Source organism: Theropithecus gelada, chromosome 14 (assembly GCF_003255815.1).
Source record: "Theropithecus gelada isolate Dixy chromosome 14, Tgel_1.0, whole genome shotgun sequence".
NCBI classification, from domain to species: Eukaryota; Metazoa; Chordata; class Mammalia; order Primates; family Cercopithecidae; genus Theropithecus; species Theropithecus gelada.
Genome location: NC_037682.1, coordinates 116720176 through 116745558, shown reverse-complemented (window position 1 = coordinate 116745558; position 25383 = coordinate 116720176). Strand labels below are relative to the sequence as shown.

The 25383-nt window shown below is 42.2% G+C and overlaps 1 protein-coding gene across 2 annotated transcripts in view; it reads left to right on the top strand.

The window, feature by feature from the left end:
* The window catches only part of FEZ1 (fasciculation and elongation protein zeta 1), a 51379-nt gene that overhangs the window by 14057 nt on the left and 11939 nt on the right, over window positions 1-25383 (top strand). For both annotated transcript variants that reach the window (XM_025356512.1, XM_025356513.1), the window contains exons 3-5: window positions 450-549; window positions 18542-18628; window positions 21771-21939. In XM_025356512.1, the coding sequence (XP_025212297.1) occupies window positions 450-549; window positions 18542-18628; window positions 21771-21939 (356 nt within the window). The remainder of the gene's footprint in view (window positions 1-449; window positions 550-18541; window positions 18629-21770; window positions 21940-25383) is intronic.

Sequence of the window (25383 nt, the reverse complement as noted above, 5' to 3'; positions counted from 1 at the left end):
CCCAAATCTCTCTGTCTCTATGTTCCTCTCTCTTTCTCCCTTTCTCTCTCTCTCTCTCTCTCTCTCTCTCTCTCTGCCCATAGGAAAAGAAACATGGGCATCTCTTAGATTCAGAAACATGAGCTATTTGGATGAGGGGCAGATTCATTTTCAGAGCCAGAGGCGGTTTGATTATAGACGCTGCCATTTGTATCTCAATGGTAGGAAATTCCTCTTCCCGCAAGCAAACACCTTTCACACTGAAGCCCCTGGCCAGGCTCCATGGACTTTCTCCCCTGGATGTGCCTCTGATTCAGTTTTTAAGCTGCTTTGCCCCTGCATGCTGGAAGGCAGATGATCTCAGCCTGGCACACACAGAAGCCTCTCTCCTCTCCCAGCCCAGCTCTTCCTTCCTCCAGGCGGGGCCAGGCCACAGATGTGTGTTAATGAGAGCTTCTCTTTGTTTACAGGGTCTGGGATGCTCTGACAGACAATTACATCCCTTCACTGTCAGAAGACTGGAGGGATCCAAACATCGAGGCTCTGAATGGCAACTGCTCTGACACTGAGGTACCTCTCTGGGGCCCCTGGTTTAACAGGGCTTGAGAAGATGTGGAATTCAGTTAGAAAAACATTCAGTAACTCAACAGTCTTCCTCACTGTGTAATAAAGCTCAAAATTGTTGATGGAGGCTCATGCCTGTAATCTCAGCACTTTGGGAGACCGAGGTGGGTGATTGCTTGAGTTCAGTAGTTTAAGACCAGCCTGGGCCACATGGTGAAACCCCATCTCTACCAAAAATATAAAAAATTAGCCAGGCATGGTGGCGCTTGCCTGTGGTCCCAGCTACTCAGGAGACTGAGGTGGGAGGATTGCTTGAGCCTAGGAGGTGGAGGTTGTAGTGAGCCAAGATCACGCCACTGCACTCCAACCTGGATGACACAGTGAGACCCCATCTCAATTTAAAAAAAAAATTGTTGGGAAGGTAGGAGTTGTGGAGGAGGATGAAAAATAAGATAAGGAAGACATCCAATATAGCTGAAGTGATAGGAATGGTTATCTATAGAAAAGCATAAACACAGATCACTTCCATTAGGTTGGTGCAAAAGTAATTGTGGTTTTTGCCTTTCCTTTCCTTTTTTTTTTTTTTGAGATGGAGTCTTGCTCTGTTTCCCAGGCTGGAGTGCAGTGGTGTGATCTCGGCTCACTGTAACCTTCGCCTCCCGGGTTCAAGGGAGTTTCCTGCCTCAGCCTCCTGAGTAGCTGGGACTACAGGTGCATGCCACCATGCTTGGCTAATTTTTTGTATTTTTAATAGAGACTGGGTTTCACCGTGTTAGCCAGGATGGTCTCGATCTCCTTACCTCGTGATCTGCCTGCCTTGGCCTCCCAAAGTGCTGGGATTACAGGTGTGAGCCACCATGCCTGGCCTGCCATTACTTTCAATACTTCTAACCTGTGTACTACAACATGAAGAATAAAGTGGCCCGACATAAGAGGAGAAAACTGTCATGGGCTTCTCTTGGGTTCAAACAATGATGGTTTTAAAAAATTAGATCTTCTCATCTTAAATGAACAGTTCAGGCCCACCAAAAACAGTGCTGAGAACAAGTGCTGATGGATCTTGCACTTGACAATGGCCAGAGGTAGGGCCCAGATATTAGCAATGTGGCCACACGATGGGGAAGAAGTCTCTCTTTTTTTTCAGACAGGGTCTCACTCTGTCGCCTAGGCTGGAGTGCAGTGGCACAATCTCGGCTCACTACGGCCTTGAGGTCCTCGGTTCAAGTGATCCTCCAGCCTTACCCCCACCCCCTCCTTGAGTAGCTGGGACTGCAGGCATATGCCACCATGCCTAGCTAATTTTTGTATTTTTTGTAGAGATGGTGCTTTGCCATGTTACCAAGGCTGGTTTCAAACTCATGAGCTCAAGCAATCCACCCAACTCAGACTCCCAAAATGTTGGGATTACAGGCGTGAGCCACCATGCTGGCCTAGAATTCTTCATGAAACTCAACCAAGGGGACGTTTATGTGTCTGGACCAGAGTCACACTCCATGAGTTACTGACTCCAAGGAAGAAAGTAGCCTAGGGGCTTCTGAAGAATAAAGATGATATTTATTTTGAGTTGATTTGCAAAGGCCATAAAGGGGGTGGCCTTTCAGAAGATCCAAATTGCCCCTCCCATCTGAATCTACATATGGAATGGTTTCTTAGTCAGTTTGGGCTAGACTAAGTAATTTATAAGCAACGGAAGTTGATTTTCACAGCTCTGGTGGCAGGGAAGTCCAAGATCAAGTCACTGGCAGATTCAGTATCTGGTGAGGACCTGCTTTCTGGTTCACAGACGGCACCTTCTCACTGTGTCTCCTCATGGTAGAAGGGTCTAAAGTGCTCCCTTGGGCCTCTTTGAGAAAGGTACTTGTGGGCATCCCACCTCCATGGTCTCATCATCTCCACAAGGTCTCACTGTCTAATACCATCACTTTGGGCGTTAGGATTTCAGCGTATGAATTTGAGGGGCGGGACATAAACATTCAGAGCACAGCAAAAGGTAAAAATCATTTAATGGCTCTATGTTAAAAGCCAATTTCTGCCTCACTTGGTTTTCTAGTTTCAGCTGTGAAGGAAATTTTGACAATTTATCGTCAGGAAGGGCTGTCACAGCCCTGCGGGCTCAGCAAGTGATAAGAGTTGGATGGATCTAATCTTTCTAAGTGTTTCAGAATTGAGTCCAAGTAAAAGAGCAAGAAACAGATTCCCCTTACGCTGCAATATATTTGTAGATTATTGCTCAAAATAGCACAGCAAAGAGATCAGCAGTTGACTGATTTGTTGAAAATGTAGCTGTATATATCCTTCTCCATTTTTCTAGTAATTAGCAATCTAAGGTACTCAAAACCTGAAGGCTTCACTGACGGCAGCAGGTAAGATGGTGACTTTGAAACCAAGATTTCCTGCAAGCCTCCTCAGCGCAGACATAGGAGGCCGTGTCTCAGGTCCTGTTTTGAAATCTCAGCTGTGCATTTTCTCTTGTAATGCTTACAGGTATAGTGCTTAGGACTTACGCAAACTGCAAAGGAGATGGAGGCAATAATGGAATAAATCTAGTTACTGAAATTAAATCAGGTCCATCATAGTACGAAAGGCAGATTTTGCTTTGTTATCTCTTTTGACACCTTTCCAACTCATTTTGTGGATTAAGCCAAAGGATATGTAAGATAGTCTGCCCTTCAAAAGGGCTTTAATTTATCCTAATTTCTAGATTTCCCTCAAGAGGGTTAATATTTCCAGGCAAACTGAATGACCCTGAGAAGGATGAGCTTGAGCTCTGTTCCTTGTAGTATTTCTTCTATCTAACCCATGGGAAAAGGACAGGGTAGCAAAAGTAGATGGATTAAGGCTGTTTTATTTCATCCTCTTTTATTATCTGGATTAATTACAGTAGGAGCTCTATTAACTGTCCTAAGTTTAAACGATTTACCAGATTAACCAGTGCTCTGTAGTCCTTCTGTAAAACATACGACCAAAAGCACTTGGCATGCTGACTATGTACAGCTGTGAGGTTTCTCTCTCGTCAGCCCTCATACATCCACTTAAGTGGTCCATTTTTTAAATACATTTTTTATTTTTTTGAGACGGCGTCTCACTCTGTTCCCCAGGCTACAGTGCAATGGTGTGATCCCATTGGCTCACTGCACCCTCCGCCTCCCAGGTTCAAGCAATTCTCCCGCCTCAGTTTCCTGAGTAGCTGGGATTACAGGCACCTACCATCATGCTTAGCTAATTTTTGTATTTTTGTAGAGATGGAGTTTCACTATGTTGCCCAGGCTGGTCTTGAACTCCCGACCTCAGGTGATCCACCTGCCTTGGCCTCCCAAAGTGCTGGGATTATAGGTGTGAGCCACTGCACCTGACCAAGTGGTCCATTTTTGAGAATCAGTTGTTCCCAAACCTGTTTGTGCTGTCCTTGTGACTGCACTCAGAAATTTAATTAAATATTGTACCAACTAATGAATTACGACTGCAAAGAGAGTCATTTTTTGTTAAAATCAAAGTAACACATCTACATAGTTTAAAAAGTTAATTAATGCTTTGAAAGTAATGCACTGTAAGTACAAGACAAAACAACCCCCCAAAACAGTAGACCCCTGCCTTCTTGCCTTTCCCTGCTCCTAGAGGCAACTGCTTGCACTTCTTTTAGCTGCCTTTTTTTTTTTTCTTTTTGCATATAGCTCCAGTTTTATAGTGGGGCCATGTGGGGCCATGTGGGGCCACATGGGGAAGCTCCAGTGTTCTCTGGAGGCAGAAGTAGCCAGGGGAGAGCCAGGCCAGTGCCTCAGGAATGGCAAGACGGGGTAAACAGTTTAGGACTGGCTAGTTTGAGTAATTTCTGCAAGCTGTAAACACTAAGGGATGGTCCTTAGTGCCTAGTACCTGACCCTGGGCTGACTAAGGCAGAGGACTCTGCCTCCTGGGATGTAGAGGTCAGGTAGAGGGGGCAGGGCTTGGCTTTGGTTAGTTTGCATATAGAAGATTTGCTGAGCCCTTTGCTATCTCTAAGAATTGGCTAATTTTTTTTTTTTTTTGACGGAGTCACACTCTGTCACCCAGGCTGGAGTGCAGTGGCATGATCTCCGCTCACTGCAACATCCACCTCCCAGGTTCAAGTGATTCTCCTGCCCCACCCTCCCAAGTAGCTGGAATTACAGGAATGTGCCATGACGCCCAGCTAATTTTTTTTTTTTTTTTTGTATTTTTGTTAGAAACAGGGTTTTGCATGTTGGCCAGGCTAGTCTTGAACTCCTGATCTCAAGTGAGCCGCCTGCCTTTGCTGGGATTACAGGTGTGAGGCACTGAACCCAGCTAGAATTGGCTAATCTTGAAGGTACAGTCTCTCAGAACCAGAAAGGTCTTTAAAATGTTAAAAATCAAAATTTTCAGAAAATTAAAAAGTATAAATAACACAATGCTTAAAGGAATCAGATACTGTATTGTGTCAATTCCATGTTTTTTTTCCTGAAAACATCCCAGTTAGTACCTTTCATCTTTCTGCTACCAACTGGTCTGGTCATTCGCTAGATCAGCTGCACAGCTGCTGCCTGGAGAACATCCCTGCCTTCATGCTGGGGATTCTTTTGTCTTCCTCTCCTGTCCTCGGGTTGCCATATTTAAAACATCTTTCTAGATATAGTTCCTTGTTTTGGTGAAAAAACAACAACAAACCAAACTCTTCAGCATATTTTTGAGAAAGGGGTACAGAGGAAATGGTTTTTAGGATATATAAGAATATTTTTATTTAGCATTCTGAGAGCTTTGTTCTCTTCTAGCATTAGGTTGTGTTGAGAAACCCCAAATCTGTTCTGATTCCCAGTCCTTTTGGCTGACTCTGTTCTCCATCTTTAGATTCCTGCTCCTTTATTGTATGACTTTTTTGGTTCTCTCTGGAAGTTTTTAGGATGTTCTCCTTTTCCTTTCTCTTTTGAAATTTTATAATAATGTGCTTTAGAATGAAGTTTTTTTTTTCCCTTCATTATGTTATACTCAGTGAATCCTTTCAACCTAGAAGCTCATGACTTTAAATTGTGATATTTTCTTATTACTTTTCTGAAGATTTACTATTTCTATTTACTGCCTCTGTGGAGATGATTATATAGCTTTTCTCCTTTATGATGTCAATGTGATGAATTTCATAAATTAATTTGTAAATGTCAACTCAACCGTGCATTCTAGAGATATACACAACCTCATCATGATGTATTACCATTTTATTTTATTTTGTTTTGTTTTTGCCCATATCTTTATTGAAAGGTAATTGGCATATAATGAACTGCACATATTACAGTGAGCAATTTGGTAAATTTTGACATCTGCATATATCTATAAGACCATCACCATAATCAAGATATTCAACATATTCATCATCCCTCTCTCTCGCTGCCCAATCTCTGGGCAACCACTTATCTGCTTTCTGTCATTGTAGATTAGTTTTCATTTTCTAGAATTTTGCATGAATGGAATCATGCAATATGTACATTTTCTTTTGTCTGGCTTATTAAACTCAGTGTAATTAGATAGTCATCCATGTTTTTAAGTATAGCAACAGTTCATTTCCTTTTATTGTTGAGTAGTATTCTGTTGTATGGCTATATCACCAGTGGCTTATTCATTCGCTTATAGATGAACAGTTATTTTTTCTACTTTTTGCATATTTCAAATGAAGCTGCTGTGAACATTCTTCTGTAGGTCTTTGTGTGAACATATGCTTCCATTTCTCTTGGATAAAAACCTATGTGTGGAATGGCTGAGTCATATGGTAGGTGTATGTTCAACTTTTTTGGTTTTTTTTAGCTTTTATTTTAAGTTCAGGGGTACACACGCAGGTTTGTTACATAGGTAAATTGGTGTCAATGGGGTTTGTTGTACAGATTGTTTCATCACCCAGGTATTAAACCTAGTATCCATTAGTTATTCTTCCTGATCATCTCCCTCCTCCCACCCTTCATCCTCCAGCAGGGCCCAGTGTGTATTGTTCCCTTCTGTGTGTCCATTTGTTCTCATCATTTAACTCCCATGTCTAAATTTTTAAGGAACTACCAAACTGTTTCCCAGTTTGAGAGCTGTGATTGTCCTATATTCTCACCAACACTTGCTATGGACAGTCTTTAAAATTAAGACATCTTCATGGGTAGTAACAAAATTGATACCTTATTTCAGTTCTAATTTGCTTTTCTCTAGTGACATAGGATATTGAGCATCTTTTCAAGTGATTATTTACAGTGTGTGTGTGTGTGTGTGTGTGTGTGTGTGTATTTTTGAGACAGGGTCTTGCTGTGTTACCCAGTCTGGAGGGCAGTGGCTCAATCTCAGCTCACTGCAACCTCCACTGCCCAGGCTCAAGCAATCTTCCCACCTCAGCTCCCCAAGTAGCTGGGACCACAGGTGCACACCTCTATGCCCAGCTAATTTTTGTGTTTTTAGTAGAGATAAGATTTCACCATGTTGTCTAGGATGGTCTTGAATCCCTGAGCTCAAGTGATCCACCTGCCTTGGCCTCCCAAAGTGCTGGGATTATAGGTGTGACTGTGCCTGGCCTGTATGTCTTCTTTGGTGAAATGCCTCTTCAAATCTTTTGTGCATTTTCTTAGTACATTGTCTGTGTTCTTGGTATTGAGTTGTAAGAGTTTCTTTTTTTCTTTGAGCCGGAGTCTTGCTCTGTCGACCAGGCTGGAGTGCAGTGGTGTGATCTCAGCTCACTGCAACCTCTGCCTCCCAGGTTCAAGCGATTCTCCTGCCTTAGCCTTTTGAGTAGCTGGGATTACAGATGCACACCACCATGCCTGGCTAATTTTTGTATTTTTAGTAGAGACACGGTTTCACCATGTTGGTCAGGCTGGTCTCGAACTCCTGACCTCGTGATCTGCCCTCCTCAGCCTCCCAAAGTGCTGGGATTACAGGCATGAGCCACCGTGCTTGGCCATGAGAGTTTCTTATAAATTCTAGATAAAAATTATTCGTTGAATATATGTTTTACAAATATTTTCTCCTAGTCTATAGGTTGCCTTTTAATTTTCTTAACATTATCTTTTGAAGAGCAAACGTTTTTTAAATGTGATGAAGGTTGAGTGTGGTGGCTCACGCCTATAATCCCAGCACTTTGGGAGACTGAGGTGGGCAGATCGCTTGAGGTCAGGAGTTAAAGACCAGACTGGGCAACATAGTGAGACCCCCTCTCAAAAAGAAAAATTAGCCTGTGCGTGGTGGCTCACGCCTATAATCTCAGCACTTTGGGAGGCCAAGGCGGGCGGATCACAAGGTCAGGAGATTGAGACGATCCTGGCTAACACGATGAAACCCTGTCTCTACTAAAAATACAAAAAAAAAAAAAAAAAAATTAGCCTGGCATGGTGGCACATGTCTGTAATCCCAGCTACTAGGGCGGCTGAAGCAAAAGAATTGCTTGAACCCGGGAGGCAGAGGTTGCAGTGAGCCAAGATCGTGCCATTGCACACTCCAGCCTGGGTGACAGAGTAAGACTCTGTCTCAAAAAAAAAAAAAAAAAAAAAAGAAGAAGAAGAAAAAAAAAGAAAAGAAAAAAGAAAGAAAAATTAAATGCGATGAAGTCCAATTTATTGATATTTTCCTTTTTATACTTTGTGTTTATGTTGTATTTAAGAAATCTTTGTTAAACCCAAGGTCACTAAGATTTTTTTTCTTAAGTTTTCTTCTAGAAGCTTTATAATTTTAGCTCTTGTATTTAGGTCTATGATCCATCTCAAATGAGTTTCTTTCTTTCATTTTTGAAATGGAGTCTTGCTCTGTCGCCCAAACTGGAGTGCAATGACTCAGTCTTGGCTTACTGCAGCCTCCGCCTCCCAGGTTCAAGCGATTCTTCTGTCTCTGCCTCCTGAGTAGCTGGGATTACAGGTGCCTGCAACCATACCCAGCTAATTTTTGTATTTTTAGTAGAGACAGGGTTCTACTATTTTGGCCAGGCTGGTCTCAAACTCCTGACCTCAAGTGATCCACCCGCTTTGGCCTCCCAAAGTGCTGGGATTACAGGCATGAGCCACTGTGCCCAGCCTTCAAATTAGTTTTGTATATAGTGTGAGGTAAGGGTCAGGTCTCATTTTTTAAAATTTTTGATATAAAGTATTGCTGTTTCCCAGGCTGGTCTTGAGCTCCTTGGTTCAAGCCATCCTCCTGCTTCAGCCTCCCAAATTGCTGGGACTACTGAGGCACTCCACAGTGCTGGGCTTCAAGATTTATTTTCTTGCATATGGCTATTCAATTATTCCAGTATGATTCATTGAAAATCTTATCCCTTCCCCATTAAATTGTTTTGGCATCTTTGTTGAAAATCAATTGATCATGTATGTGTGGATCTACTTCTGAATTATTTATTCTGTTTCAATGGTATATATATGTGTGTGTCTTTTTTTAACATCCCTAATTTATTTTAAAATGTGTCTATCTTTATGCCAATCCCACACTGTATTGATTGCTATAGCTTTATGGTAAGTCTTGAAAATAAAGTAATATAAGTTCTCCAACTGTGTCCCTTTTTTTCTTTCCAAATTTGTTTTAGTTATTTTAGGTTCTTTGCATTTCCACATAAATCTTGGAATCAGCGGATGAATTTTTGCAAAAAATCTTGCTGGAAATTTGACTGTGATTGTGCAGAATCTACAGATCAATTTATACACGTAGATCAATTTGTCATCTTAATGTGATGAATTACATTAATTGGTTTTCAAATATTAAACCAGCATTTTATTTTAAAATAAACCCCACTTAGTTATGATATTTTATCTTTTTTATATAATGTGAGATTTGATTTGCCAATATTTTGTTAAAGATTTTTGCATCATGTTCTTTTCCTGAAATTTTATTTTGTTCTAATGTCATAAAATAAGTTGGAAATTACCCTATCTCTACTTTGTTAAAGAACTTGTATTACATTGGTATTATTTCTAACTTGAATGTTTGATAGACTATACTAGTGAAAGCATCTGGGCCTAGGGTTTTCTCTGTGGAAGATTTTCAGTTACAAATTCAGTTTTACTGAGTCAGGTTTGATAAGTTATGTTTCTCAAGGAATTTATCTATTTAATCATTGAATGTATTGACCATTCGTTTATAATTTTGTTTTGTTATTGAAAATGTCTATAAGATTTATAGTGATGTTCCCTTTTTTATTCCTGACATTGTTAATTTGTGTTCTCTGTCCCTCCATCCCTCTCTCACTCTCTCTTGTCAGCTGGTCTGTGGGATTATCACCTTTGTTAATCTTTTCAGAGAACCACTTTTGATTTCTTTGATTGCCTTTACTGTTTGTTAACTTTTTAGTTTATTGATTCTCTCTCTTAGCTTTATTATTTCCTTCCTGCTACTTAGCAGGAGTTTAATTTGCCCTTCAGTTTTTTAGCTTCCTAAGGAAGGAAATTTGATTATATTTTAAACTTAAAACAATCTTAAAGCTATAAAATTCCCTTTAAGCACTGTTTTAGCTGAATTCTACATATTTTGATTGGGTAGGTTTTCATCATTCAATTAAAAACATAGTTTCTAATTTTTTCTTGCAATTTCTTCTTTAACCCATAGGTTATTTGGAAGTTTGCTGCTTAATTTCAAAGTGCTTGGGAAGTTTTATAGCTATCTTGTTAAAAACTGATTTCTAATTTTATTTTGTCAGAGAACATACTTTGTATGACTTAAATCTTTTAAAATATGTTAAGACTGATTTAGGGTCCAGCATATGGTACATCTTAGTGAATGTAATATGTGCCATTGGAAATGATGCGCATTCTGCAATTGTTGGTTGTAATGTGCTATAAATGTCAACTAGGTTAACTTGGTTGATAGTATTGTTGAATTCCTCTGTGTTCCAAATGATATTTTTTGTCTGTTTATTCTGTCAACTAATGAGAAAGGTTTATTAAAATCTCCAACCATTATTGTGCATTTATTTCTATTTCTTTAGTTCTGTTGATTTTTGTTTATATATTTTGAAGCTCTGAGTACATCTCCCTGATGAGTTGATCCTTTTATCATTATGAAATGTCATTCTTTCTCTGTAATACTTATCTTAAAATCTACTTTGTCTGATATGAATGTAGCCACTCAAGCTTTCTTATGCATACTGTTTGCAAAGTGTGTGTGTGTGTGTGTGTGTGTGTCTATCTCAATCCTTTTAGTTTCTGCCTATCTCTGTCTTTTTATTTCAAGTGTGTTTTTGCAGGTAGTATATAGTTGGATCTTGTTTTTATATTCAGTCTGACAATTTATGCTTCTTGATTATTGTGTTTAGTTTATTTGCATAGTGTGTAGTCCACTGACATTTGACATAATATTGATAATTTGTGTTGAAGCGTATTGTCTTCATTTCTGATTGTCCCATCTGGTTTTGTTGCTGTTTTGTTGTTCCTCTGTTCCACCTTTTTTGCCTTCTTTTGGGTTAATCAAATATTCTTTGGCTTTCCATCTTATGTCTTCTGTTGGATTTGTATCTATACCTTGTCGTATTTTTTTTTTAGTGGTTTCTCTAGGGATTACACTATACATTATTAAGTTATCATAGTCCATTTAGAATTAATATTGTGCCACTTTACATAAAATGTAAAACACTTGTCACAGTATAAAGTCTATTCCTTCCATCTTTTGTGCTATAATTGTCATATATTTATTTCAGTCTACATTATATACTCCACAACACAAAGTTATTAGTTTTGCTTTAGACAGTTAGTTGTCTTTTAAGAAAATCAGAAGAAGCAAAAAAAAAGATTCTTTAAAAATATTTACCTACATATTTATCATTTCTGGTGTTCCTTATTTTTTCCTGAAGATCCTGATTTTACATCATTTCCTTTCAACCCAAAATACTTTTTATAGCGTGTCTTGTAGTGTGGAGCCACAGGTGACAGATTCCTTCAGCCTTCATTTATTTATTTCATTTATTTCATGTTTTTCCCTTCTTTCAAGGATCACAGCCTTGCACTGCCTGTGTCCAGTGCCTGAAAACAATTGGTTCATAGATTTTGTCCAGATCGTAGTTGTTTATGGTAGGAGGGGTAAGTCCAATACTAGTTTCTCTGTCATGGCTGAAAGGGGCCATCTCTTCTGTTTTTGCTTTCTAGAATTCCTTTTATTCAAGTATTGGACTTCTGAAGCTGATCTTCTGAATATTTTTCTCCTCCCATATTCTATCTGCTTATTTTGTTTCACTCTCCAGGGAACTTTCTCAGCCTTCAGCTCGGTGGAAAAGTCTAAATTTTCTATCATACCTTTAATTTCTAAGAGCCCTTTCCAGTTTCTACAAAATTTGTGGGTTTTTTTTTCTTTTTTCTGGTCTTAGTAAGTCTACATCTTCGTAGTTTTAAAATTAATTCTGATAAATAGAACACGTTTTGAGGAAGAAAGGTGTTCTGTTATCCTTCTGAAGGCAGGCATAGCAGTTTCTTAGAAGAGGTTTCTTCTGCTCTCTCTGTTGCTTTTGATTTCCCTCCTCTATACATTTTTGTCTTTCATGTTGGGGGTTATTCTCAAATGTCTGGCAATCCTTGAGCATCTTTTCATATTTAAAAGTGAGGCCTTATGGTCAGGCATGGTGGCTCACACCTATAATCCCAGCACTGTGGGAGGACAAGGCAGGAGGATCCCTTGAGCCTAGGAGTTTGTGACCAGCCCCATCTCTACAACTCTACCAAAAAAAAATAATGCAAAAAGGTAGCCAGGCATGGTGAATGGAGTACACTTATAGTCCCAACTACTTGGGAGGCCTAGGCAGGAGGATTACTTGAGCCCAGGATTTTCAAGACCAGCCTGGCCAACATAGTGAGACCCTGTCTCTACAAAAAGTAAAAAAAAAAAAAAAAGCGTTAGCTGGGCCTAGTGGCATGCACCTGTAATTCCAGCTACTTGGAAGGCTAAGGCTAGAGAATTGCTTGAGCTTAGGAGTTTGAGGCTACAGTGAGCTATGTTTACACCATTGCACACCAGCCTGGGCAACAGAGCAAGCCCCTGTCTCTAAAAACATTAATTAAAAAAAAAAAGTGGCTGGTGATAGCTCACGCCTATAATCTCAACATTTTAGGAGGCCAAGGCCGGTGGATTGCTTGAGCTCAGGAGTTTGAAACCAGCCTAGGAAACATGGCAAGTTCCCCATCTCTGCAAAAATTACAAAAATTAGCTGGGCATGGTGGCATGCGCCAGTAGTCCCAACTACTCAGGAGGCTGAGGTGGGAGGATTGCTTGAACCCTGGAGGAAGAGGTTGCAGTGAGCTGAGATTGAGCCACTCCCCTTCAGCCTAGGTGTCAGAGCGAAACCCTTGAAAAAAAGAAGTGAGGCCCTAGAAGGCTGTGGGGTCAGGGCTTGTTTCTTGCTGGATCACAGTGCCAGTAAGGACCTATGCATCTTGTTCGGAGATCTTGACAGTTGGCATGTATTTGTAGACTTATAGTATCCATAGAGAGGTGTCCTCCAATGGCTTGATGGACAGAATAAACCAACTGCCAGTGTCCTTGGAGCCTAATCACGGAAGGAGGCCAGGGGTCTGTCTGGTGAGTCGGTCTGTAGAGTCTTACATCCTCTCTCTGTTTTTGGTAAGAACCCTCACCCTCACTTTTAGGTGGTCTGGTGCTCTGAGTCCAGAGCCTCTAGTTCAACCTGCTCAAAGTGAAGTCTATAGTCCTTCTGAGCTGAGAGGATGCAGTTTCGTTTCTATTTGGGTTGGAAGAAGACACTTGGGTCTCACTATTCTTATGAAGGATACCAGCAAATCTTCCTTATGTAGCCCCACCATGCTGCCCCTTAGGGTCTGCAATTCCTAAGCCATTCAGCATCTGCAGTGTGACCCCCTTTACCTTGGGCAGCCTCCTCTCACCAGGTTTAACCCTGCTGAGCCTGCTGGGCCGGCATCTGTTTTCTGGCATTTCTCTTGCTGTTGTCTTTTCTCCTGTTCACTTTGTCCCTTTTGGGTTATTCTTTTTTGATCCTGTGACTCTCATTTTAGTAGGGTTTGAGGAGGAAGGGCTGATAAATGTGTGCCCAATCTCCTGTGTACCCACCTTCTACTATAAAGAAATGGAAACAGGAAATCGTTTTAAAAATTATGTTAGGGACTGGGCGTGGTGGCTCACACCTGTAATCACAGCACTTTGGGAGGCTGAAGTAGGAAGATCACTTGAGCCTGGGAGTTAGAAGCCAGCCTGGGTAAAGATAAAGAGGGAGTACTGGACTCACTCTTTACAAAAAAATGAAAAAGTTTGCCGTGAGTGGTGGTGTGCACCTATGGTCTTGGGAGGCTGAGGTGGAAGAATTGCCTGAGCCCAGGACGTGGAGGTTGCGGTGGACTTCGATCATGTCATTGGACTCCAGTCTGGGTGATATTGTGAGACTGTTTAAAAAAAAAGAAGTTATTATGTGGATGGTGCAAGAGAGACTGTGAAACTCTCCTCAGAGTTTCATTGTAAGCTTGGTCTTACACTAGGAACTTGGTAAATAAATAAATGTACATTTACATTTTTAGGTCAAAATAATTTGCTTGAGTTAATAAGTCTGTAGGAGTCATTATTATTTTTCTCACAACTTACCACTTTTATTGGGGCTTTCAATTTATCAATCTATTCTGTTCCTGTGATGTAAAACACAGTCTCCTTTTACCTTATAACCTTTATTTAATAGCAGACGGTGGTTGTCTGGATAAGAGGAAATTGGAAGTCCAGGACAGTGAATTATGTCTTTCATATTTTTGAGACAAGATCTCACTATGTCACCCAGGCTATATAGTACAGTGGCAACAGTCATGGCTCACCGTAGCCTCCACCTCCCTGGCTCAAGCAATCTTCCCACCTCAGTCTCCCGAGTAGCTGGGACTACAGGTGTGCACCACCATGCCTGGCTAATTTTGTTCATTTTTTTGTAGAGACAGAGTTTTACTATGTTGCCCAGGCTGGGCCCAAGTGACCCTCCCACCCTGGCCTCCCAAATTGCTAGGATTATAGGCATGAGACACCATACCCAGTCATGTCTTCCTCTTTTCCAGGTGACTAAATGGCTAAGTTACCCGTGGAAGTGGACTGAATCTAGATGATAGTACTGCTCTCAGTCCTCTCTTTTTCAATCGTTCATTAATTCTTTCAACAAATATGTGTTGGCTGCATGCCCTGGTGCATCTCCCTGTGGGAATGCACAGCCATTGACTTAATCCACGCAGATGTTTCCTGGTTGTTCATAAGCATAAAAGGGACATAGTTACCAGGCATAGTGGCTCACACCTGTAATCCCACTCGAGAGGCTGAGGTGGGAGGATTGCTTGAGGCCAGGAGTTTGAGACCATCCTGGGCAACACAGTGAGATCCCTATCTCTAAAAAAATTTAAAACAAAAAAAATCTTAGTCAGGTGTGGTGGCACCTGCCTATAGTCTCAGCTACTTGGGAGGCTGAGGCAGGAGGATCACTCGAACCAAGGAGTTCGAGGCTGCAGTGAGCCATGATTGTGCCACTGCATTCCAGCTTGTGTGACAGAGTGAGACCCTGTGTCTAAAACAAAGAATGGGACATAGTTGTGGTGAATTTCTTTTTTTTGTTTGTTTTTTTACTTTTTGTCTGAAGGTAAAAATGTATCTTTGTTCTCCTAATTTTTGTCGGGGGGCAACCACTCATGTCAAACAATAGTGGTAAGGGGAGGAAAATATTATGCAAAGGGCTAAATGTGCTGTAAAAATTACCTTTTCTATGAATGGGGTCATTTGAAACACTTTAATAAAATACACTGGTTAATAGTCATTATTGGAATCAAGGACTCCACATAATTTTAATCATCATTCAGAATCCTTTACTGTGCAGCAAGATTTAGCAATGTTATAGGCCTCAGGGAAGGTTCTCTGCATTTCTTTTCAAGTTTTAAGCTTTCATGTTATAGTCCTAGAGGCACACTCTCACCAAAAGCAGGAGGGAGAAACAGCCTGCTGAATGGTGTGGCCAGACCCCTTTCTGGATTCAAATCTTCTCAGTAGAAACAGCCTGCTGAATGGTATGGCCAGACCCCTTTCTGGATTCAAATCTTCTCAGTTCTGGGAAGAAGTCATTTGGAAGAATGACTTTTCTTGGAAGAGCATAGTTCACTTCAATAGTATCCAAACAGCTAGCAAGTTTTTTTTTTTTTGGCAGGATCTCACTTTGTCATCCAGGCTGGAGTGCAGTGGCATAATCACGGCTCACTGCAGTCTCCATCTCCATGGCTCAATTGATCCTTCCACCTCAGCCTCCTGAGTAGTTGGGACCGCAGGTGTGCCATCATGCCTAATTTTTCTATTTTTTGTAGAGATGGAGTCTCGCCGTGTTGCCCAGGTTGGTCTCGAACTCCTGGACTCAAGCAATCCTCTCATCTCGGCCTCCCAAAGTGCTGGGATTATAGGTGTGAGCCACCACACCTGGTAACAACTAGCAGTTTTAGCTGACAAAGAAATTCAACCCCAAATGACCTGGCCTGAAGTTATTTTTGACAGGTAGCTTCCCCACTGCCACACAAGGGACTAAAGGAACTCTCTACCACAATTTCTATGTCTGTGTCTTATGCTAGGATCAACTGTATTTATATGCACAAGAGCTGTCATTTTTCAAAAACCTTTCTTTGTCCCCCTTTCGTTGTTTCCCCTCCAGCTCTCCACCCTGTGCACAGGATACTGTCCTGGTCAAGGAGGGGAGGGAGGGAGTCTATAAACAGTGCCTGTAAAGAGGCGAGGGCTTGTGCAGAAGTGATGGATGCTGTTGGAACAGAGCAAAGTCTAGCAGGATGGACAGAAAATGTGGGAACCAGATCTAGGGAGGGTGGGAAGGGTGAGAGGATCAGAATCAAACACTGGAGAGGGAGGAGAAGAGGCTGGGGCATGATGGAGGTGGGGAAGCCCAAGGATTAGGGGGTAATCTACACAGAGGGAAGGAGCCAGGGTTTTCTTGGCAGTATTTTGTGTATGCCTCTCCTTTTATTTTATTTTTTAGTGGCAGACTTCTGAGAAATAAGAAAACAAGGGATGAGCATGGTTCCCATAATAGTAGGAACTCACAGTACCTTTCATAAGCTTATAATTGATTTTCCCATCTCTGTTTTCCCAAGCCTGACAATTCAGACCTGGAGGCTTTGTGTCTGAGAGGGGGAGGGGAGGGAAGCTCTACCAGTGCATCATTCCGGCCACAGTCCAGGCTTATTAGCATTTGAGCAGCAAGAAGGATCTATCCCTAGAAGCTTCCTCCCTGCTTTCTTCCTGGAACTCCCCAGGGAGTGAGGACCTTGGGGAAGGAGGAGATGGTGTAGTTGAAAGAAGCAATATTAACAGTCAGGGATTTAAACCCACTAAAATCAGCCACATTTCAGAAAATGTAAACATGCCATTTTTATATAGACTTACTGCCCACCGCCCCCTACCCCCTGCCAAATCCTGATTATAGACTAACAGTTGCTGTTAGATGCTTATAAAAAATAAACCCGTTTCCCAGGATGAGCCTAACTTGGGCTCACACTAACTTGGGCTGGGAACATACTGATAAATTTCTTCCTTTTTCTCCCCTAATTTTGATCTGGAGGAAAAAATGTATCTTTGTTCTCTTAATTTTGGGCTAACTTCTACTGCAGGACTTTCTGGCCTGAAGAAAGTTCTTCCACATGAGTGTAGTTGTGAACAAAGTGTAGCTCCAGGAGTTTTGTTCTGCATAGTGGGGAGCGGTGGAAACCACGAGGCTACCGCAGGTGGTGGACTTGGCAGAGAGAGGAGCATATGGGTTTGACAGCGGAAATAGATGTCACCATCTGGTACACGGACCTTCAGATGATTCCATTACCTCCCTGTCCTACCCCATATCTAGGTTGAGCACGGGTGGCATTTAAGATATATTTGCTTAATTTTTTTTCTTTTTTAATGACATAGTCCTGGTTTTAAGCAAATGGAGATAAAAGGCGATGTGCTCTGTTTGGGATGTCTGCCAAGGCAGAGCTCACAGAAGATGGGAGAAGTTTCTGAGGATAGCTACCTCTGACATGATTGCTTGGATTGGCGCTCGGCTGTTTCCTGTTAGAAAAGGCAGAATACAAGCCCCAGGGAAGGGGCCAGTCAGTGTGCCAGCTACTGGAGCGCATGGAGGATTCATTCCTGGATGAGAGGTGACTCAGCAGAGAGATTTCCTAGAGACACCTCCTGCCTCCCCCTTGGATGACATTCAAATCAGACTTCTAGACATACAGCTTGTGAGGTGTTCAGGGATTAATTTTTCTGTGGGACAAATGTAAGTGCCAGACTATGGCAGTTTGGGATATGGTCAGTTGAGCCAGATATGCTTTGACTATCTTGTTAGATTTGAACATCTAGAATTCTGGTGGCTGTGAACTTTGAGAATCTTACTTGGGATTATGGAATTATAGAGACACAGGGCAAATGAGATAAATGGGTTTCTCTTTCATAGTTTTGTTGTTGTTTAGTTCATGCGGTCAGGTTATTCAGTGGCATGTCCCAGGTAGATTTCTTACATCTGCCATCAGCTATGACATCACGCCTGGATTCCAGTAACAGGATGGCATTTCATCAAATTCTGAAAGTCATCATTATTTGGACTAGAATAACCTATTCCTTAAAATGCCTAGGAACACGAAATCTGGAAACAAACCCCCAGGTTGGAACTCCTTAACAAAATCAGGGCACCTTTGCTGCAGTTTGTTGCAGTGTCACTTACCTGGAGAAGGAGCCTTGTTCATCCCAGGATGACCCGTCTTTGGGTTAAAAAACAGTGCTATTCCCTTTGAGTCAGAATGGTGCTGGCCACTCCCCTATCATCTTTTCCTGCCAAGTTGTATTCAGTGCAGCATGCTGGATTTCTGGCATGCTGGAGTCAGTGATGGGGCAAAGATATGTTTGGAATTGGATGAAACTCTGGACACCTCTTCAGCTCCACTGTTTAGACAGCAGCTGGCTGGAGTGGCCTCCCAGTCAGTATCATCCATTCTTGAGACTAGAGGCAGTCCCACTTCTGCTGACAGTCACCCAGAATTCCATCTCCCCACCTCCTCTCCAGATCCATGAGAAAGAAGAGGAAGAGTTCAATGAGAAGAGTGAGAATGATTCTGGTATCAACGAGGAGCCTCTGCTCACAGCAGATCAGGTATGAGTATCTCTCCAGGTTATTGGGACCTTTCGTTCTTTTGATGGAGAAAAAGTTCAAGAGAACACACTTGCTACATCCGTTTAAGGCAGAAGAAAGATATGTGGTCATGTGACGCCTGTGCTGATGGCTCAGAGTATTTTTTGTTTCTTTTTTTCTTTATATATATATTTTTGAGACAGAGTCTTGCTCTGTCACCCAGGCTGGAGTGCAGTGGTGTGATCTTGGCTCACTGCAACCTCTGCCTCCCGGGTTTAAGTGATTCTCCTGCCTCAGCCTCCCAAGTAGCTGGGGCTACAGGCATGCATGACCATGCCTGGCTAATTTTTATAAATTTTTTTTAGTAGACATGTAGTTTCACCATGTTGGCCAGGCTGGTCGCAAACTCCTAACCTCAAGTGATCTACCTGCCTCAGCCTCCCAAAGTGCTGGGATTACAGGCACGAGCCACCATGCCTGGCTTTATTTATTTATTTTTTTTCATTTTGAGACAGGGTCTCACCCTGTCACCCAGGTGGGAGTGCAGTGGCACAATCAGGCTTCACTGCAGCCTCAACCTCCCTGGCTCAAGTGATACTCCCATCTCAGGCCCCTAAGTAGCTGGGACTACAGGCATGCACCACTATGGCCAGCTAATTTTTTGTACTTTTAGTGAAGATGAGGTTTCACCATGCTGCCCAGGCTGGTCTCAAACTCCTGGACTCAAGCAATCCACCCGCCTTGGCCTCCCAAAGTGCTGGGATTACAGGCATGAGCCACGGTGCCTGTCCAACTCAGAGTATTTTTATTTTTATTTTTTATTTTTTATTTTTTGAGACGGAGTCTCGCTCTGTCGCCCAGGCTGGGGTGCAGTGGCCGGATCTCAGCTCACTGCAAGCTCCGCCTCCCGGGTTCACGCCATTCTCCTACCTCAGCCTCCCGAGTAGCTGGGACTACAGGCGCCCGCCACATCGCCCGGCTAGTTTTTTGTATTTTTTTTAGTAGAGACGGGGTTTCACCGTGTTAGCCAGGATGGTCTCGATCTCCTGACCTCGTGATCCGCCCGTCTCGGCCTCCCAAAGTGCTGGGATTACAGGGTTGAGCCACTGCGCCCGGCCTAACTCAGAGTATTTTTGATAAGGGATTTCATTTCTCTTTCTGCCTCAGGTTGCCCACCTGCAGTGAACATGAATGTCATTCTTGACACTTGGGATAGTTGGGGTCAGTCTCTGATAGTAGCCAGAGACAGGCATAGTGTTTAGTAGCTTCGATTCCTGCTAAGCCTTCGTATTGCAATTCATTGTACTTGGAGTCAAGACGCTTAAACAAGGGTCCCAAACACCTGTTTTTCCAAAAAGAGAAGTGACAGATGAGGCTTTTGTGTGATGGGTATTTTCTTACATTTCATAGAACACTCAAAATTTTGAGCCTTCCAAAAGGAGTCCTAGAGCCACTTTGGCTTTGTGAAAAAAGATAGAGTGCTTCGCATTCAACTGAGATCATCATAGCTTTAATAATTTATTACTTAGAGAGGATAATGTTCAGTTTCCGGATTCCTTATTCAATGTTTTAGTCAACAAATATTTATGGGTGCTTATTTTGAGCTAAACACTACACAAGTTTCCACAAAGTCTTTCTGCAAAGCTCCACTGGGAGCATTCAGTGCCAGAAAGTGCTTTTTAGCAACAAAGGTGCTTTTTCATATCTGTGATAAAAAGGTGGAAATTGAAACAGGTGAAGATTAGGAGACTAAAGAGAACCAAATTTTTAAAAATAGGGGCTAACAGCTATTCTTGTGACTTGTAGGAGGAACTACAATTCAATGATATGAACTCAATTATAACTACTCTTAGAGAAAGGGACATTCAGCCATAAGATCCTGACAGGGATTTGTGTCATTTGGTTGCATTCTGTGAAATGGTTTTCAGTAGTCAAAGACTGGCTATCTCCTAAGTTTGTGAGTAGAGGTGAAAAGGCTTGGGAATAAGAATGGAAATTATTCTAAAGGAGGAGATCCCGAAGTCCCTTACCTTTGGTCCAGCCCACTGTGAGGAAACCACCTCAAAGACTACGGTGCTGGCCTTGGAGATTTAGTCCATCCATGGAGAACAGACAAAGGTGAAGGTTGTGACAAAACTCATCTAAAGACCTGCTTTCAGCAGCAGTCTTCTTTATTTGTAAATAATTAATGTACAAAGTAATTCACTCTTTTTTTTGAAACAGGATCTGGCTCTGTTGCCCAGGCTAGAGTCCAGTGGACCGATCTCAGTTCACTGCAACCTCCACCTGCTGGGTGCAAACCAATCTCCCACCTCAGCCTCCCAAGTAGCGTGGACTACAGACACACGTCACCACAACTGGCTAATTTTTCTGGTTTTTTTTGCAGAGATGGTGTCTCCCCATGTTGCTCAGGCTAGTCTTGAACTCCTGAGCTCAAGTGATCCACCTGCCTCGGCCTCCCAAAGTGCTGGGATTACAGGCATGAGCCACCATGCCCAGCTAGTAATTCACTCTTGTTCCTTTTGGCAGATATCTAATTTTCCCTCCACTTCTGGGAGCTGGCTCCTGTCAATAGTCTAGATTAGAGCTGGGATTCTTATCTATTTGCTGCTCTCTAGACTCTATCTATCCTTCTATTATTTCATTATCTCTATTTTCATTTGTTGCTGGGCAGCTTCAGTTCTTGTCTAGGTGAATTTTGGAGAAATAGCTGTTTTCCTCCCCATTTTATGTTGTTCTAGAAGCACATTGTTTTTTCCAGTCACATGTATTATGACAATTAATGGACTGGGTTTTGTGTTAAAGTTGGGTGAATGAAATGTTTTCCCACTTAGAAATAAAGAGCTCAGCAAATTGAAGTAAATGTTCCCTTCCAGGCAGCTCTGCCTTGCTTCCTGAAAGAGTAGCTTATTTCCAATAAATCATTTATCTAAATGGAGCTCTTGGAAGAGGTTTTACATTAAAGAGTGCTTTACATTAAAGAAAGAGTGTGTGCAAGCCTTTGGTTGGAACTATTTTTATTATTCAGTATTTATTTAAAAATGATATTGCTTTAGAAAATTTCAGATAGCTAATTAGAAACATCCTTAACTGATCAAAATTGAAGCCAGAATGCCCCTCTAGCAGAGAACAGAGTTAGCACTCTCTCGTGTACCTTCTTCAGGTAATTGAGGAGATTGAGGAGATGATGCAGAACTCCCCAGACCCTGAGGAAGAAGAGGAGGTTCTGGAAGAAGAGGATGGAGGAGAAACCTCCTCCCAGGCAGACTCGGTTCTCCTGCAGGAGATGCAAGCGTTGACACAGACCTTCAACAACAATTGGTCCTATGAAGGTGAGGGCCCTGGGTGCTGGGCTGGCCGAGGAGGAAGCACCTGCTCGGGGCCAGGCTCTGGGCTGTGTGCTTTGTACACGGCTAATAGAACCCTGATCACTGCCTCAGAGCAGAGCCTTGCAGGTCTAGGCAGTCAGCAATACCTTTCTTTCTTTCTTTCTTTCTTACATCAGGAGAGAAGTTTGCATTTTTGAGAAAAAAAATAAGGTAGTCGAGCAAAATTTAAATGTTAAAACTAACCAAAGACTAAGGCAGAATAAACAGAAGAAATCTGAACTTCTATGTAAAAGCAATGAATGATGCTACCATAAAATCAATGAAAAAAAGGGTAATAACAGCTCATCTTTTTGAAGTGCTTTCTATGTGCCAGAACTTATTCTAAGACTTTCTTTCTTCCTTCCTTCCTCCCTCCCTCCTTCTCTCTCTCTTTTCTTTCTTTCTTTCTTTCTTTCTTTCTTTCTTTCTTTCTTTCTTTCTTTCTTTCTTTTCTCTTTTCTTTTCTTTTCTTTTCTTTTCTTTTCTTTTCTTTTCTTTCTGAGACAGAGTCTCTGTCACCCAGGCTGGAGTGCAGTGGCATGGTATTAGCTCACTGCAGCCTCCACCTCCCAGGTTGAAGTGATTCTCAAGCCTCAGCCTCCTGAGTAGCTGGGACTACAGGCATGTGCCACCACGCCTTGCTAAATTTTATATTTTTGTAGAGAGGAGGTTTCGCCATGTTGGCCAGGCTGGTCTCAAACTCCTGACCTCAAGTGATCTGCCTGCCTCAGCCTCCCAAAGTTCTGGGATTACAAGCGTGAGCCACTGCGCCTGGCCTTATTCTAAGACTTTCTATGCCTAATCTCATTTCATCTTCACACCAACCCCATTAGGATGAAGCTAACTGAGTCTTTCAGAGGTTACATGACTTGTCTGAGGCCACTGTTAGAATGAGATTAGATCAGATACGATTAGAAATGAGATCTCCTTGTGTGCAGAAAACCTCTCCACAAAGACAGATGATAAATAGAACTATTTTATTACTATTTTTATTTTATTTTATTTTTTATTTTTTAGAGACAGAGTCTAGCTCTGTCACCCAGGCTGGAGTGCAGTGGCGTGATCTCAGCTCACTGCAGCCTCCATCTCCTGGGTTCAAGTGATTCTCCCGCCTCGGCCTCCTGAGTAGCCGGGATTACAGGTGTGCACCACCACACCCAGCTAATTTACTTTTAGTAGAGATGGGGTTTCTCTATGTTGGCCAGGCTGGTCTCAAACTCCTGACCTCAGGTGATCCACCTGCCTCGGCCTCCCAAAGTGCTGGGATTACAGGTGTGAGCCACTGCGCCTGGCCTAGAAAACTATTTTATTATTGAGTAAGCATTAAACCAGGATGGGAGCCACATCACAGACAACTCTCTAAAGAGATTGCAAAGACAGAAAGCAGTCTCAGTCTTGTATAGCAAAGTGGATAAATGGAACCCATTACATTGAGTGCGTTTTGCGATTTGAAGTCAGAAGGGAGTTGGGCCCCTCTGCTCAGAACAATGAGAGATTGAGCATTATATTCTTTGATGATTATATTTCTTTTTCTTTTCTTTCTCTCTCTCTCTCTCTCTCTTTCTTTCTTTCTTTGTTTTTGAGACGGAGTTTTGCTCTGTTGCCCAGGCTGGAGTATAGTGGCGCAATCTCAGCTCACTGCAACCTCCGCCTCCTGGGTTTAAGCAGTTCTCCTGCCTCAGCCTCCCGAGTAGCTGGGATTACAGGCATGCACCACTATGCCTGGCTAATTTTTGTATTCTTAGTAGAGTAAGGGTTTCACCATGTTGGCCAAGCTGGTCTCAAACTCTTGACCTTGTGATCCACCTGCCTCAGCCTCCCAAAGTCCTGGGATTACAGGCATGAGCCACTGCGTCCAGTCTGATGATTATATTTCAAAGCAGTGACCCCTAGGCCCTTGAAGAAACCCTCCTGAATTGCAAGAATAACAAGAGGCTTATTTAGCCATGACAATAATTTAACATAAAGGTAACATACATGTATTTTAAAGATTTAATCTAAATCTTTGAGAGATTGAAAAGGACAGGTAGAAGAAATTCTGAAAGAAAAGGGAGATGGGGGAGAGGAAAAGTCTTTCCCCTTATTTTCAACAGGGAGAATCAAGCCTCTCATTTAAAATTTTGTATTTGTGCTTAGACCATGCACAAGTCATAAGGGGTGAAGCTGACATTTGAAGCCAGGTAGGTTAACTCCAGAGGCCATCCTCTTAACTCTCTGACACAGGTTTATAGTAATTATGATTGTGCACAAGAAACGGCTGGATGAAGCATGAAAAGAAAAAGTGTAGCACAACAAAGGCAAAAAAATTCATCAGCCGTAGGGTATCGATGCCCCGCTGCAGGAGGGGCCCCATCCTAGGAGCAGATCCACCCATGGGGAGATGGGAACTTAGAAACAAGGGAGGGAGAAGGTGGGTTGGTCAGGGTTGAAAGGTCAACCACCGGTTAGAAGTGGTCGAAGCAGAGGCAGAATCTGGAGGCCTGCATCCTGCAAGTCAGACTTTGGCTCTGAATAGCAGCGGCAGGAGGTGGCTGGCAGAGAGTCTGCTTGGTGTTGAACTGGACTTGGCTGCCTCGCTGCATTCCTGACTGCCCCAGTCAGGCCTTTCCCGGCCACACAAAGGTCCCAAAGATAGACGCGTTCAGCAAAAGACTTGTGAAAACAGCTGAAATGCAGAGTGAAATGGCAAAAAAACAGAAGGGGGAGAGGGCAGCTCCAAAGAGCAGAATAAGGGAAAAGCCCAACCAAGTCAGCAAATATCCCGGCGAAGCATAAACAAAGAGGAAGAGGAAAATGGATTCTGAGGTGAAAGTGAAGGATACCATTAGATGTATATTTAAAAATAACTAAAAGAGTATAATTGGATTGTGACATAAAGGAAAAATGCCTGAGGGAGTGGATACTCCATTCTCCATGATGATCTGATTACTATGCATTGCATGTCTGTATCAAAACATCTCATGTACCCCATAAACACATACACCCACTATGTACCCACAAACATTAAACATTAAAAATCAATCAATCAATCCTTCCTCCCCTGCTGTGAAAAGATGCCATTAGATGGAGCCACATTTTAAAAGATGTTTCCCAAATGTATTTTATTTTTTCAATGTTGATTTTATATATATATATATATTTTTTAATAGAGACAGAGTTTCACCATGTTGGCCAGACTGGTCTCGAACTCCTGGCCGCAGGTGACCCACCTGGCTCAGTCTCTCAAAGTGCTGGGATTACAGGTGTGAGCCACTGCACCTGGCCTTAATTTTTTTTTAATGTTTAAAATAATTTTTAATCAGAAAATGCTTAAAGTGTATAAAAGTTATTTATTTATTTATATTTTAAGACAGAGTTTTGCTTTTGTTGCCCAGGCTAGAGTGCAGTGGCATGATCTCTGCTCACTGC